The sequence below is a fragment of the Cebidichthys violaceus genome, unplaced genomic scaffold (genome assembly GCF_023349555.1).
Source record: "Cebidichthys violaceus isolate CVI_PGR_0920_01 unplaced genomic scaffold, fCebVio1.0.p SCAF_641, whole genome shotgun sequence".
Lineage (NCBI taxonomy): Eukaryota > Metazoa > Chordata > Actinopteri > Perciformes > Stichaeidae > Cebidichthys > Cebidichthys violaceus.
The window spans coordinates 1,885-16,862 of record NW_027176863.1 but is presented as its reverse complement, the minus strand read 5'-3'; the positions used below and the strand labels follow the sequence as shown (position 1 = coordinate 16,862).

At 45.2% G+C, this 14,978-nt stretch overlaps 1 protein-coding gene across 1 annotated transcript; it reads left to right on the top strand.

Annotated features, from left to right (window-relative positions):
• Positions 1 to 6,934: 6,934 nt before the first annotated feature.
• LOC137890455 (rho-related GTP-binding protein RhoE-like) lies at positions 6,935 to 11,590 on the top strand. Its single transcript, XM_068734531.1, has 4 exons — positions 6,935 to 6,950; positions 7,576 to 7,685; positions 8,290 to 8,415; positions 10,021 to 11,590. Exons 1-4 carry the CDS (start codon positions 6,935 to 6,937, stop codon positions 10,264 to 10,266), a joined length of 498 nt encoding a protein of 165 aa, XP_068590632.1. The 3' UTR covers positions 10,267 to 11,590.
• Positions 11,591 to 14,978: the final 3,388 nt, after the last annotated feature.

Below are 14,978 nucleotides of genomic sequence, written 5' to 3'. Positions count from 1 at the left end.
TCACCGGGGGGGGGGGGGGGGGGGTCAGGAAAAGACGCCACACAAAACAGCTGTTCACCACTCGCTGCCTGGTTCTTGTGTTAAAAATGTCCGCTTAATCATAATAAAAAAACTGCGTTAATGCGCGATAAAATAATTGTCAGTGTTAATTAATTAATGCGTTAACGCGATAATAACGCGTTAACTTGCCCAGCCCTACTACTTTATGTACATGAGATGGGTGATATCTATATCTCTCACCTATCACATTTGTGTGTCACAACGCCCCAACATTGTGGCACAGAGCTGGAGGTAACGCTGACTTTTATAGACTCAGTGACGCCAGAGAGCCCCCTGTGGAGCCTGTGACCCTCGTCCAATGAGACCCCAGTGTTGAGTTTGGACCAAAAATCACACGTAGGTGAGATTTAACGTCTGGTGGGGCTTTGTGTGATTTTAACCCAAATCAGGCCGTTGAACCATGTAGGCCCAACTCCATTTGTTCCAATCACATAGTGAAGTCCCAACAACATAGTTAAGCTTTATTTATTAGAATTATAAGCTAGTAAAGCTTTAAAGTCTCTCAAAGAGATGAGTGTTACTGTGTAGTCTGGTCAATAGTACTGGAAACCAAAATGTCTCAGTTCACAGTCACTATGAGGAACTCCTAAATCTGCTGTAATAGTTAGAAGCTCTAAACTCAACTAAGAATGTTAAATATCTTGGCAGCTTAGATAGCAAGGCCTTATAAATGAAGACGTTTTAGTTCAAGTGAAAGTGCTGAAAACAAGTAACTGTAGCTACTGTAAGCAGCTGAACCCATGAGTCATGCTACATGAGCATATGACAGCTTTTGTCACAACTTCAGCCAGGCTTTAGTTTTTCATTTGTCTGTCTCCTGTTTTGCCACACTAACTCTCATGTCATTTCAGAATCTGCCACTCCCCCCCGCTCTGCACTAATTGCTGATTTCATTTCACCTGGCCTGCCCCACCTCCATACTCACCTGCTCCTCATCAGCAATCAGCCCCTCAGTGTATATGTACCGGCCCATTTCCCTCAGTTCTCTGCCAGATTGTCTAGTGTGTTTCCCTTGCTATCCAGCAACCTGTCATTCCGATTCTGATCCTGATTATCCGTGTATTGACCTGCCTTTTTGGACTTTGGACCTTCTCTTTTGCCTGCTCCCACTGGATTTGTTTGCCACGCGGGTTACTACCTGGTTTGACATCTGCTGGTTATTAAACCCGGTTTCTACACCTGAACTGTTTTCTGTGTCGTGCTATTGGGTTCTTGTCTGTCGTTTTGTGATACCTGACAGTACAATCTGGCCAAAAGTGAACCCAGCCGACATGGAGAAAATAAGGCAGGAAATGGCAGCACAAGCTGCTGCCCTACACCATCATGAGAAGCAATTCACCGCTATGGCGACGGCTCTCCAGGAGACTTCTGCACGCCACAACCAACATTTGGAGGCTCTGAGCAATCAGCTTCAGCAGCTCATACAGCCCAGACAAACGCCAGCGGTTTCACCACCCACCAGTCCTTCTGTTCCCACTGTTCTGGGTCCAGAACCCCGCTTAAGTGCTCTGGAGCGCTTTTCTGGAGCTCCAGGTACCTGCCGCTCTTTTCTGACTTTGTGCAAATTGACTTTTGAACTTCAGCCTCTCACATATCCCACTGAGAGGTCAAGAGTGGCTTTCATGATCACCCAGCTTACTGGGCGGGCTCGGGACTGGGGCACCGCTGAGTGGGAGAAGCAGTCGGCTTTCTGTTCTTCTGTGACTGCCTTCTCTGAGGGTCTTCGGAAGGTGTTCGATCACGCTACCCCTGGTCGAGAGGCTGCTCGTGGACTGTTAAACCTGGTTCAGGGGAACCGGAGAGTGACTGATTATTCCATTGAGTTCCGGACACTTGCTGCGGAGAGTGACTGGAACGCTTCCTCCCTGACTGACGCTTTCTACAACGGCCTTTCTGATGGCATCAAGGATGAGCTGGCGGCTCGGGATCCTCCGACTGATTTGGACACGCTCGTCGCCACGGCCATCCGCATTGACGGGCGTCTCCAAGAAAGGAGACGAGAGAGAGCGCTGATCAGTACTCCCCGGAGCCTTCCACGTCCTCCATCGTCGCCTCCCACTTCAATGTTTTCTCCTCCCACCGGTGCCTCTGGAGACCCGGTTGAACCCATGCAACTTGGCCGGACCAGGCTGTCAGCGGCTGAACGACAGCGGCGCCAAAGGGAGAACTGCTGCATGTACTGTGGGCAGGGAGGTCATTATGTGTCTTCCTGTCCAGTAAAAGACAGGGCTCACCAGGAATCCAGAGGGCGCTGGTGAGCCATATCATGAACTCTGAAATGCCCTCTCGTCCACTACTTCACGCCCAGCTCAACTGTAATGGACAATCACACGCTGTCTCTGTCCTCATTGACTCCGGGGCCGATGCCAACCTTCTGGATCGTGGTCTTGCCATGCAACTGGGTATTAACCAGGAACCCTTGGTCGAGCCTATCAAGGCGACTGCTCTGGATGGGCGCCTCCTCTGCACAGTAACCCACCGCACTGTTCCTCTTCATCTGGGCATATCTGGTAACCACACTGAATCACTTACCTTTCACCTGATAAATACTCCTCAGCACCCAATCATCCTGGGGTTTCCTTGGTTAATAAAACATAATCCACATATTGACTGGGGGACTGGTTCCATTCTACAATGGAGTGAACATTGTCATGCGGTCTGTCTGAAATCTGCTTTGCTACCTGCCTTCAACACCTCTTCCTCTAATGAGCTCCCAGATCTCTCAGGTGTCCCATCCGAGTACTATGACTTAAGGGAGGTGTTCAACAAAGTACGGGCCACATCGCTTCCCCCACACCGCCCGTACGATTGTGCCATTGACCTCCTCCCTGGCTCATCACCGCCAAGGGGGAGACTCTTTTCTCTGTCAGCCCCTGAAACCAAGGCCATGGACGACTACATTAACAACTCACTGGCAGCAGGCATCATCCGTCCCTCTTCATCCCCTGCTGGAGCCGGATTTTTCTTTGTGGATAAGAAGGACAAATCCCTCCGACCCTGCATCGATTACCGTGGTCTGAATGATGTCACCATTAAAAACCGGTACCCCCTCCCACTCATCTCTTCTGCATTTGAACTGTTACAAGGGTCTTCTGTGTTTACCAAGCTTGATCTCAGGAATGCCTATCACCTTGTTCGCATCCGGGAGGGGGATGAGTGGAAGACGGCGTTCAACACCCCTAGAGGCCACTATGAGTACCTGGTTATGCCTTTCGGACTCACTAATGCTCCTGCAATATTCCAAGCCTTAGTGAACGATGTGCTCCGGGATTTTCTCAATGTGTTTGTGTTTGTATATCTTGACGATATCCTCATCTTTTCAAAGACTGAACGGGAACATGTGCAGCATGTCCGCAGTGTTCTCCAGAGACTCCTAGAGAACCAGCTGTTTGTGAAAGTGGAGAAGTCTGAGTTCCATGCCACTGAGGTGTCGTTCCTGGGATACATCATTTCAGTTGGACGTATTCATATGGATCCCACCAAGGTTAAAGCGGTGGCGGATTGGCCGGTTCCCACCACTCGGAAGAAGCTTCAACAGTTCCTTGGGTTTGCCAATTTCTATCGTAGGTTTATCCGCAACTATAGTTCTGTGGCAGCTCCCCTGACAGCCCTCACCTCCCAGAAGATAGCCTTCCAATGGTCCCCTGCTGCAGAAAGGAGGTTCAAGGAGTTAAAATCACGGTTCTCTTCTGCTCCCATTCTCATCTTTCCAGATCCTGAACACCAGTTTGTTGTGGAAGTGGATGCGTCAGACTCCGGGGTGGGGGCAGTCCTGTCTCAGCGGTCAGCTGAGGACCAAAAGTTACACCCATGTGCTTTTTTCTCCCGCAAGTTGTCCCCAGCAGAAAGGAATTACGACGTCGGAAACCGGGAGTTACTGGCTGTCAAACTGGCTCTCGAGGAGTGGAGGCACTGGTTGGAGGGGGCAAAGCATCCGTTTGTGGTGTGGACAGACCACAAAAACCTGGAGTACATCCGGTCAGCCAAACGGTTGAACTCCCGTCAGGCCAGATGGGCATTATTCTTTAATCGTTTTGACTTTACCGCCCAGGTACAAGGAACGTCAAACCAGATGCCCTGTCCCGTCAGTTCCAGTCAGACAACTGTCCCACACAGCCTGAGAGTATCCTCCCCACTAAGGTGGTCATCGGCGCAGTTACCTGGGACATTGTGGACAAGGTAAAACAGTCCCAGGCCGACCACCCAGCTCCCAGTGCCTGCCCTGATGATCGTCTGTATGTGCCTGTGAGTCTCCGCTCTCAGGTCCTCCAGTGGGGACATTCTTCTCGCCTTGCCTGTCACCCAGGGGTTAGGCGCACCCTAGCTCTGCTAAAACAACGTTTCTGGTGGGCTTCCATTGAAGAGGACACCAAGGAGTTTATCGCCGCTTGCCAGATTTGTGCTCAGCACAAGACTGCTCGCCATGCCCCTTCTGGTCTTCTTCAGCCACTGCCTATTCCTCATCGTCCATGGTCCCATGTCTCACTTGACTTTGTCACCGGACTGCCTCCCTCAGAGGGTAACACCACCATTCTGACTATCGTGGACAGATTTTCTAAGTCTGCTCAGTTTGTTCCGTTGCCAAAATTACCATCTGCCAAAGAAACGGCTGAACTTATGTTACATCATGTTTTCCATCTGCACGGCCTCCCCTGTGATATTGTCTCAGACCGGGGGCCACAGTTCACTTCTCGTTTCTGGACAGAGTTTTGCCAGCTGTTGGGGGCCACGGTCAGCCTATCCTCTGGGTTCCATCCTCAATCCAACGGACAGACGGAACGGATGAACCAGGAAATGGAGACTGCCTTGCGTTGCATTGCATCCCAGACACCGACCTCCTGGTCCAAACAGCTTCTGTGGGTGGAGTATGCTCACAATACGCTTCCAAGCTCAGCAACAGGGCTTTCTCCTTTCCAGTGCTCTCGGGGATATCAACCTCCACTGTTCCCGGAGCAGGAGCGAGAGGCCAGGGTCCCATCTGTCCAGGCGTTCATCCAGCGCTGTCGGCGCACCTGGTGGCGGGCCCGTTCTGCTCTCCTGCGTTCGTCCAACCGGTACCAGAGAAATGCCAACCGCCGTCGGATCCCTGCACCCTGCTACACTCCTGGTCAGAAGGTTTGGCTGTCCACACATGACCTCCCACTCCGGGTAGAGTCTAGGAAGTTGGCCCCAAGGTTTGTGGGCCCGTTCTCCATCACTAAGGTCATCAACCCTGCTGCAGTCCGTCTCCGCCTTCCTCGCTCCATGAGAATTCATCCCACCTTTCATGTCTCCAAGATCAAACCCGTAAAGGAGAGCCAGCTCCAGCCCTCCTCCAGACCCCCGCCACCCCCCCGGCTCATTGACGGGGGTCCTGCTTACTCTGTCCATCGTCTCATCAAGTCACGACCGCGGGGAAGGGGTTTTCAATACCTGGTCGATTGGGAGGGTTATGGCCCTGAGGAGCGCTCATGGGTTCCAGCTCGTAACATCTTGGACCCTGACCTCATCTCAGCTTTCCATAGGGACCATCCTGACCAGCCCGGTGGGACGTCAGGAGCCGTCCCTAGAAGGGGAGGTTCTGTCACAACTTCAGCCAGGCTTTAGTTTTTCATTTGTCTGTCTCCTGTTTTGCCACACTAACTCTCATGTCATTTCAGAATCTGCCACTCCCCCCCGCTCTGCACTAATTGCTGATTTCATTTCACCTGGCCTGCCCCACCTCCATACTCACCTGCTCCTCATCAGCAATCAGCCCCTCAGTGTATATGTACCGGCCCATTTCCCTCAGTTCTCTGCCAGATTGTCTAGTGTGTTTCCCTTGCTATCCAGCAACCTGTCATTCCGATTCTGATCCTGATTATCCGTGTATTGACCTGCCTTTTTGGACTTTGGACCTTCTCTTTTGCCTGCTCCCACTGGATTTGTTTGCCACGCGGGTTACTACCTGGTTTGACATCTGCTGGTTATTAAACCCGGTTTCTACACCTGAACTGTTTTCTGTGTCGTGCTATTGGGTTCTTGTCTGTCGTTTTGTGATACCTGACAGCTTTAGTACCCTGAAGCATTTGCTCTATCAGTGGAAGTATTCAGGCCATAGGGTAAAATCACATATTAAATTATACACTGCGTCTTTCAAACTCTTGCTTAAGGGAGGATTTAGTGTTTATGATTCTCTGGTGGAATGCACCCGCCGTAACACTAGTCTTGTTTTGGAAGAACGAAAGGATGGTCACCTCTGAGGAGCAGATAACTATCTTGACATCTACTCAATGTATTGGCACAAAATGGGATGGATGGAAGGACGGATGGATGGAAAGATCTCCTGTGCCGCTCGGTGGACCACCTTTGGGGTCTTCGACTGAAGATGCTTCTCTTTCAACCAGCATCGTGGAGGAGGCGGGAGAAGATACTAGCTTGTCGTCCAGGTGCACTCAGGGCAAGAGTGAATGACTTCAACATCCCCAGGATGGATACAGGGGTCAGAAGGGCTTAGTCTGCGGAAGTCCACAATTAGCTACTTCATCTTGCACATGTGCAGCTGCAGGTGGTTCAATCTACACCACCCAACAAAGTCATCCACCAGGCCTCTATACTCCTCCTTCTGTTGACCACTGATACACCCCACAATGGCAGAGTCATCAGAGAACTTTTGCCGGTATTTCGATCCCCGGCTCCTCTAGTCCATGTCGATGTGTCCTTGGGCAAGACACCTAACCCCGCATTGCTCCTGAAGGTGGTGTCATCAGCGTATGAATGTGTGTGAATAATGACATGTAGTGTTAAAGAGCTTTGAGTGGTCAGAAGACTAGAAAAGAACTATACAAGTACAGTCCATTTACCGTTTATGGGGGAGAGGACAGTTGCTCATCACAGTTCCTCAGTCTTACAAACTATGGCCTGCTGGTCAGGTACTCCATCATTATGACATAAGTGGAGTGTTTACCTAGGAGCTACTCTCCCAACAGCTGAGGCTGGTGAACCAGGGATGTGTAGTGTACGCTTCTTTGTCATAAGCATACAGTAGATCCAGTGTTTCATTATCTTTTATTGTCGGTGGAGCACTCCATAGACTGTGTGGAATTTGTCAGGGTGTTGACTAGGGTAAATTGTTTATACATTTTTGATGTCAGTACAATACCAGTACCCTTCAAGTGATACCAATACCAACCAGTACTTAATTCGATACCCACCATATGAATGGAAGCTGTGTGTGTCGCCGCCACACTGCACAGCGCTCATATAGTGGATTCCGCTGATAACTTCGTTGGTGCGGAGGAGTAACGGCCAACCTACGGTTACCCACAATGTTACAGTTATTAACCGTTAGCTCTGTCAGCACTATTGCCACTGTTAGCTGCTAGCCGCTGGCCTCAACTTGTATAGAGCCGTCCTGGCTGTATAGGTTGGATCCGCTGCAGTAGTGGGCTAATCACACAACGCATTAAGGCCCTTCTAAGTTTGCCAAAGAATATGCCCATGACAGAAAAGTATAACCTGATTGACCTGTACTTTTTTTTTTTTTTTTAATTGAAGGTTCTCCCTACTATGACAACGTGCGGCCTCTTTCCTACCCTGAGGCTGACGCAGTCCTCATCTGCTTTGACATCAGCAGACCAGAGACATTAGACAGTGTTCTTAAGAAGGTGAGTCTTAGGAAAGTCCATCCCTGTTGTATTTGGGGATGCCTCTTTCTCTGGTGTGCTGTTATCTTTTGAGGTTCCGCAGGGGTCCATCCTGGGTCTATTTTTACTTTTATCTTTATATGCTCCCCAATGTTCTCCATAGTAGGCTACTAAATTATAAATGTAGTTAGCAAGGTAGATCTGGGGACAAGGAGACACTTTCTTATTACAACCATTTAATTCTCTGCAAGTATAGTTTAGTATATTGTGTTGGCATGCACAGGATGGACAATTCTAACTGACACTGTTTCCATTTGATCACTATAAACCCATTTTACATGGTATTGTATTCACAGACTATTTATACCAAAGTTAGATCTTACATGGAGGAAGGAGACATTTCTTATAAGCACATTGGCAAAATAAAATATAAAGGTCTTACAACCACTGACGTTCTGGTTTACACACGAGCCAATGTTTTAAACTGCCCCTTGACATGTACAGTGTAGGTCAGGGGGTGATTATATAACATCTGATGATTGGTAAAATTACATTAAAAAAAAGAACATGCACAAAATCACGGATCATTGTTAACGGTCTCCTGTTCTTTGCCCCGTCCATACAGTGGACAGGAGAGATTGAGGAGTTCTGTCCCAACACCAAGATGCTGCTGGTGGGGTGTAAGTCAGACCTCCGAACAGATCTCTTTACCGGATCCCACAACAGACAGACTCCAGTATCATATGATCAGGTGGGTGAATGCCTCTAAAGCTGTCTGCCTTATTTTTTGGGACAATATCAGTTCTGTTTTTGAATCTTTTGAATTTGAACACGTCTTCATGGATGTGTGTTTCACTTGGCTTTTGATGTTTGACTCATGCTGAACCCTTTCATATGAAGTGTCATCAGTGTAGTTAATTCGCTGTGAAACAAAGTACATCAAACAATTGCCAATTAAAACTGTTTCACCTCTTTCTGACCATATTGTCACTTTGATTGGTTGACATTCTCTTTGAACTGAGCAGCTGTTCAGTACCCTCACATACAGAGCTAAAGCTACTGATATGACAGGTATGTTATTATATCGGCTGTATCTCAGAGGTTAGAGTGGGGTATCCTTTCATCAAAAAGTTGGCTGTTTGATACCATGTATCTTCTGTCTATATGTCCAAGAGCTTTTCAACAGCCCACTGCTCCTGATGCCAAGGATGGTTCAAATGCAGAGCTCACATTCCATGTATGTACCTGTAGGTGTACAGGGCTGCCAACCTACCCCAGGGATCGGGGTTATCACTCCTCAACCTCTAAACTTTTGTTTTTGCTTCTCCATCATTTCTGTAGTGATCATTTCAATCAGGAGAAACAAGTCAGATGAATACAAGATAATTGCTTATTATTAACAGATGATATGTGATGATAAAGTCTTGACAGGGGGTTTATGTGGTTTATATGGTTATTATGGGGTTTAGGCCAGGTGCCAAGTCCTGCTGGAAAATGAAGTCAGCATCTCCATAAAGCTAGTCAGCAGAGGGAAGCATGAAGTGCTCTAAAATGTCCTGGTAGACGGCTGCGCTGACTTTGGACTTGATAAAACACAGTGGACCAACACCAGCAGATGACATGGCTCCCCAAATCATCACTGACTGTGGAAACTTCACACTGGACCTCAAGCGACTTGGATTGTGTGCCTCTCCACTCTTCCTCCAGACTCTGGCATCTTGAGTTCCAAATGAAATGTAACATTTACTTTCATCTGAAAAGAGGACTTTGGACCACTGAGCAACAGTCCAGTCCTTTTTCTCCTTAGCCCAGGTAAGACACTTCTGACGTTGTCTCTGGTTCAGGAGTGGCTTATTGTAGCCCATGTCCTGGATACGTCTGTGTGTGGTGGCTCTTGAAGCACTGACTCCAGCCGCGGTCCACTCCTTGTGAATCTCCCCCAAATTCTTGTGTGGGCTTTGCTTCACAATCCTCACAAGGCTGCGGTTATCTCTGTTGCTTGTGCACCTTTTTCTACCACACTTCTTCCTTCCACTCAACTTTCCATTAATATGCTTGGATACAGCACTCTGTGAACAGCCAGCTTCTTTAGCAATGACCTTTTGTGGCTTACCCTCCAGTGTCAATGATTGTGTAGCCGACTGAACCACACTGAGACCATTTAAAGGCTCAGGAAACCTTTGCAGGTGTTTTGAGATCATTCTCTGATTAGAGTGTGACACCATGAGTCTACAATATTGAACTTATTCACACTCGGCAAAATTAAAAGAAATAAACGCTTGAAATATATGAATGACTGAGATTGCATCAACTCTAATACATAATGTTTTTTTCCTGTTGATGCTGTCTTTTCCAGGGCTCCAACACAGCCAAGCAGCTGAGCGCCCCCTACCTGGAGTGTTCCTCCCTGCAGTCTGAGAACAGCATCAGAGACATCTTTCACGTGGCCACGTTGGCCTGTGTCAACAAGGACAACAAGACTGTGAAGAGGAGGAAGTCCTCCAGAACCACTAAGAGGATGTCTCACCATGACGGAGACATGCCCACTGTGGTTACGACACACTATCAGCAGAGCAAAGCTAAGAGCTGTGCTGTCATGTAAACATAAATACACACCGGTGAAGACTGAAAACCAAGGACAAGATGTACTGCTAAGCAGACTTAATGAAGACTCTCCATTGACAGATAGGAATCTGAAATGTGTGCATGAAAGCCAAATGATTGGCTTGGAACCAAACACAAGCACTGACCTCTAATTCACCATCACCTGCAACTACACACAGCGGAATGTGTCGGTCAAGTGTTGTTGCACCAGAACAGCTGCAGTGTCCGTGTGTGAAAGGAGGATGAACACCATGAACCTACAAAACATAGTCCCTCATTTAACGCTAACGCATGGCTCTGAGCGGTGAACTGTGAAGGCCATAACATACCATTCACTTCATTTCCATCAATCAGCCCTCGAACCCAGAGGACAAAGACTTCTGGTCGACTGGGTCCGCTCAGCATTTTTACACATCACACAGTGCATTTAGTGCATTAGTCTTTATGCTGCTTCAACTATTTACTTTGTATTGACGCCTAATTGTTGGAATGCTGATTCAGCATTCCAACAATAAAGATTTGAAGAACAATACTTGGAATGCTGAATCAGCATTCCAACAATTAGGCGTCAATGCAAAGTTAATGCATTGACGCAAATGCAAAGCTAATTAATAATGAAACAGAGGAATCTCAATATTTACAGATATAATAGTTTATATTGTATTATGAAGTTAAAACATTTGATTATAAAATGTATTAAGAAATGCATTTAAATATAACTGAACACAGAACTAATGTAGAAACACATGAAGTCATTATAAAAAATACAACAGCGTATAAAATGCATCAAAAAACATTTGAATAATTTACATTAATAAAATACATACGGAACAAATTGTTTGAAAGAATAACGATTAGAAGAACAATATTTCAGAAAAATAAACAGAATTGTCCTCATTGTAGTATTTCAATGGCATCGACAGAGTCGCCCACCACTGTGACTCTCACTGCCATAGGTGGAGTCTCCATGGCAGCTTCGATCGGCCCTCACTTTTCCTCGCTGATGTACAGTGTGGAGTTGTCGAGCATCTGGAGGAGTGCTGGAGTTCCCTCCACGTCCATGACCCCCATGGCCCCGACCGCCCTAACGTCTGTGGAGGTTAGCGCCTGACGAAGGACAGGAACCATATTGTCAAAAGAAGGATTCGATATAACTGCATACGTATTTGCCCACGATACAATCTCTGGTGCAGCCACTTGCTTTGTAAAGTATTTGTATTGATTGTTAAATTGATCAATTATCATAATTGTCGACATCCTCATTATTTCCCTGTATATTTTCACAGAGCACTTATAAAATCCGCATTCACTGCTTTCCAAAAACGAAAAAAATAAATAAGAAAATGCGTAAAAACATGCGTTATGAGCGTCCGTGATTACGGAATTTTCGGAATGATTTACACATGATGTTCATCAATTTAAAAGATTAATTTGCAATTCAAGAACATAGCATTTTGTTGTCAAACTGTTGAAGTGTATCACTGTGAAAAAAGACTACTTGCATGAACAACAGGTCTTGCCTGTTCTCTGCTTCCCGGCTGATGAATGTAGCTAAGTTACCTAGCTAGCTAGCAAAATTACCTAGCTAGCTAGCTAGCAAGCCAAGGTAACGACCGTGCGCCTGACGTGCATGATGCTAGACCAGTGATGTAGTTCACCGATCAGTTTCACACAAAACTAAATGATACTATGACAAATGTATGACGATCTGCGACTTTCTTAACTTGCTAAATTAAATATTAAATTGACCAACGTGTAAGTGATGGCACACATTCAAACGGGATCAAATAAACATGTATCTCTCCCAGTTAGCTGCTATACAAAGTAGTTATAAAGTAAAGTCCCACAGGACACCGGCAAGGGCGTGGCTTCATCTCTCTATTAACTGACAAGAAACCACTAAGCTAATTAACGGATTCTTTCTAATATCTAACAAGTCATTTTCTATTTCTAATATCTAACAAGTCATTTTCACCAACTTAACAAACTATCCTGACAATAATATGAAGCAGTAATGTTTGCTGTGGTAACGTTACAGTCAGAGTGTTATATACCTGTTCATGTTAGTTTAATCTGCAGCTAAAGCTCTTCATTACATTACATTACGGTCATTTAGCAGACGCTTTTATCCAAAGCGACTTACAATAATCATTCTGGCCACTTTATGTCTCAATGTGTAAATCTGTAACCAAAAGTGACCAATACACACATGCCAAGCACACTTGATCATACACAAGCTTTGTGATCTTGAATTAGACCTTAGTGTACAAATATCCTTTGTTCACATGATGCTGATAGTATCATTCTGTAGTAATCACTAATATAACGCAGGCCCTATAGGAACATGACTTTATATATTCAGTATACAGAGACATTAGATAATCCATTATTCGTCCACAGTGAGCCCTCACATAGAGCTGACATGGAACTGTCTTTTGTTATGGGTGTTCTGTAGTTCTGCTAGTTTTAACTCTTTATTGGTCATACACATGGAAGACCATAATATTGTTTCCTTCTCTTAGGCAAAGAGAAAATGAATCTACATCTGCACTTTGGCTGGTAAGTACAGACATACTGTAGCTCAAATTGACAATAGAACATGTAACTTGATGTTTAACTGCTAAGTATCTTAGACCTTTTCATTGTGTTTAGATTCACACCAGATTTATTTATTTTGTGTGATTTATTTATCTCTAAAGCAACTTAAAAAGATGTATTGAAGACTAACATAAGTTCCTGGGAAATTCTAGATCTTGAATGAGACTGATAATTAACAAGGAAATAAAATGAGCTGTAAGGTTGGTTTTCTGAAATTAAACCAACATTTTTTCTCTGCCTCCTTCACCCTTCCTCACCCTCCCTCTCCTCCTTCTATCCCCTTCCTTTCTGTCTCTGATTGCAGACCATCACTGTGGCTCCTTGCCCTCTCTGAAGTGTAAGTTCACACACATGAATTATGATTTTACTATTACTAAAGTAATATTACATTGGTTTACAGTTAAGAATGACTTCCCATCCAAATGTAGTCTCGACAGGAATTACATCCATTCATTACGTACTCAATACTAAATGACCCACCCTGAATAACAGTTTGATCTAGAATGAAATGAGATGTGACACACTGGTTTTCAGAGGGGAAAGTAAAGATCATTTCTTTCTCTCTCCACTTCTTCTGGCCTCCTCTTCCTGTCTCTAACTGCAGATCAGAGTTGGTGTCTCCGTGGTGACTTGACAGTAAGTTCACGCATGAATCAACACTTTTACTGAAAACACTTAATACTGCAGGTTTTTAAACACACTGTAGTGAAGTTGTAGTTAGTGAAAATGTGAGACTTCTAAACCAGCCATACTTCATATCATTTCATGATATTTCACATAAATCTGTGCAGTATTACCTGTTATACCAGGGGTCGGGAACCTTTTTGACTGGGAGAGCCATAAAGGCCAAATATTTCGAAATATATTTCATTGAGAGCCATATAGTATTTTTAACGTATAATAAATTAAATATGTATTCCCGTCACCTTGCCTGGTCCACACACGTAGTTGCTGCTGACTCGTCTGCACTCTCCGCTGTAGCTCCTTGCATGACCTTTTCCTGCTGTCCCTCGCTGGATATTTCGATGCAAATGAAGCATAGTGCCTATCGAAGTGCCGCTTTATATTTGACCGTTTCATCGATGCAATTTTATCATTGCATATTAGACATACCGCAGATCCTGCACTGTCCACAAATGCAAATTCCTCTGTCCACGCAGCCTGGAATGCACGGTAATCATCGTCTTTTTTTCTTTTCGCCATCTTTTCCGTTACAAGGGTTGAAGCGGATAAACTAGTTGGCCATCTGATAAAATAGATTTCTTCACCTTTACAATGACCCGGACATGCTCGCGAGCCATTGGTTCCCTACCTGACCCACGGGTGACCCGTGACCCGTGAAATTTATCTTCAAAACTAATTTCTGTTTACTTTAAAATGACACAGTATTATTAAGAAATATCACAAGTATTTTAAAATCAGTTCCAAACTGATTTTTTTTTTTCTACTCAAAATTGTCTGGGAGCCATATGCCGTCACCGGAAGAGCCATATATGGCTCGCGAGCCATAGGTTCCCGACCGCTGTGTTATACTGTCATGATGTTTTTACATTATGTTCATGTGAGCAGACACTTCACTGATCTTTTATCTTAGGATAGAAGTTACTTAGTTTGTTATTCAGACTGCTGTCTAATGTGTGTCTTTATTTTGTCTTACAGGTGTCCAGCTGTCTCCCCTCTCCTCTATCACATTGGCTCTCTGTCTTTCCTATAACTTGTATACACTCTGTCTAAACATTGGTTCCTCTAGCTTTCCTGTCAAATGTACCGCTCTGTCTTTGATTTTGGTGTTAACTTTGGTGAAACGAACTTTGGTTGACCGACTGTTGGTCTCAGGTGTATGGTTGCCTGGTCTGTCTTTCTGAATGGTCTCTCCCCTCTCATGCTCTCTCTCTCTCTCTCTCTCTCTCTCTCTCTCTCTCTCTCTCTCTCTCTCTCTCTCTCTATTTCAATTTCAATTTTCAATTTCAATAGCTTTATTGGCATGAAAGTTTAGAAACAGTATTGCCAAAGCATCAACAAAATTAAACATACAATAATATTAATACACAATAACATAATATACAATATCATTAATATAACATCTAGATTGATTATTAATTACATACATAC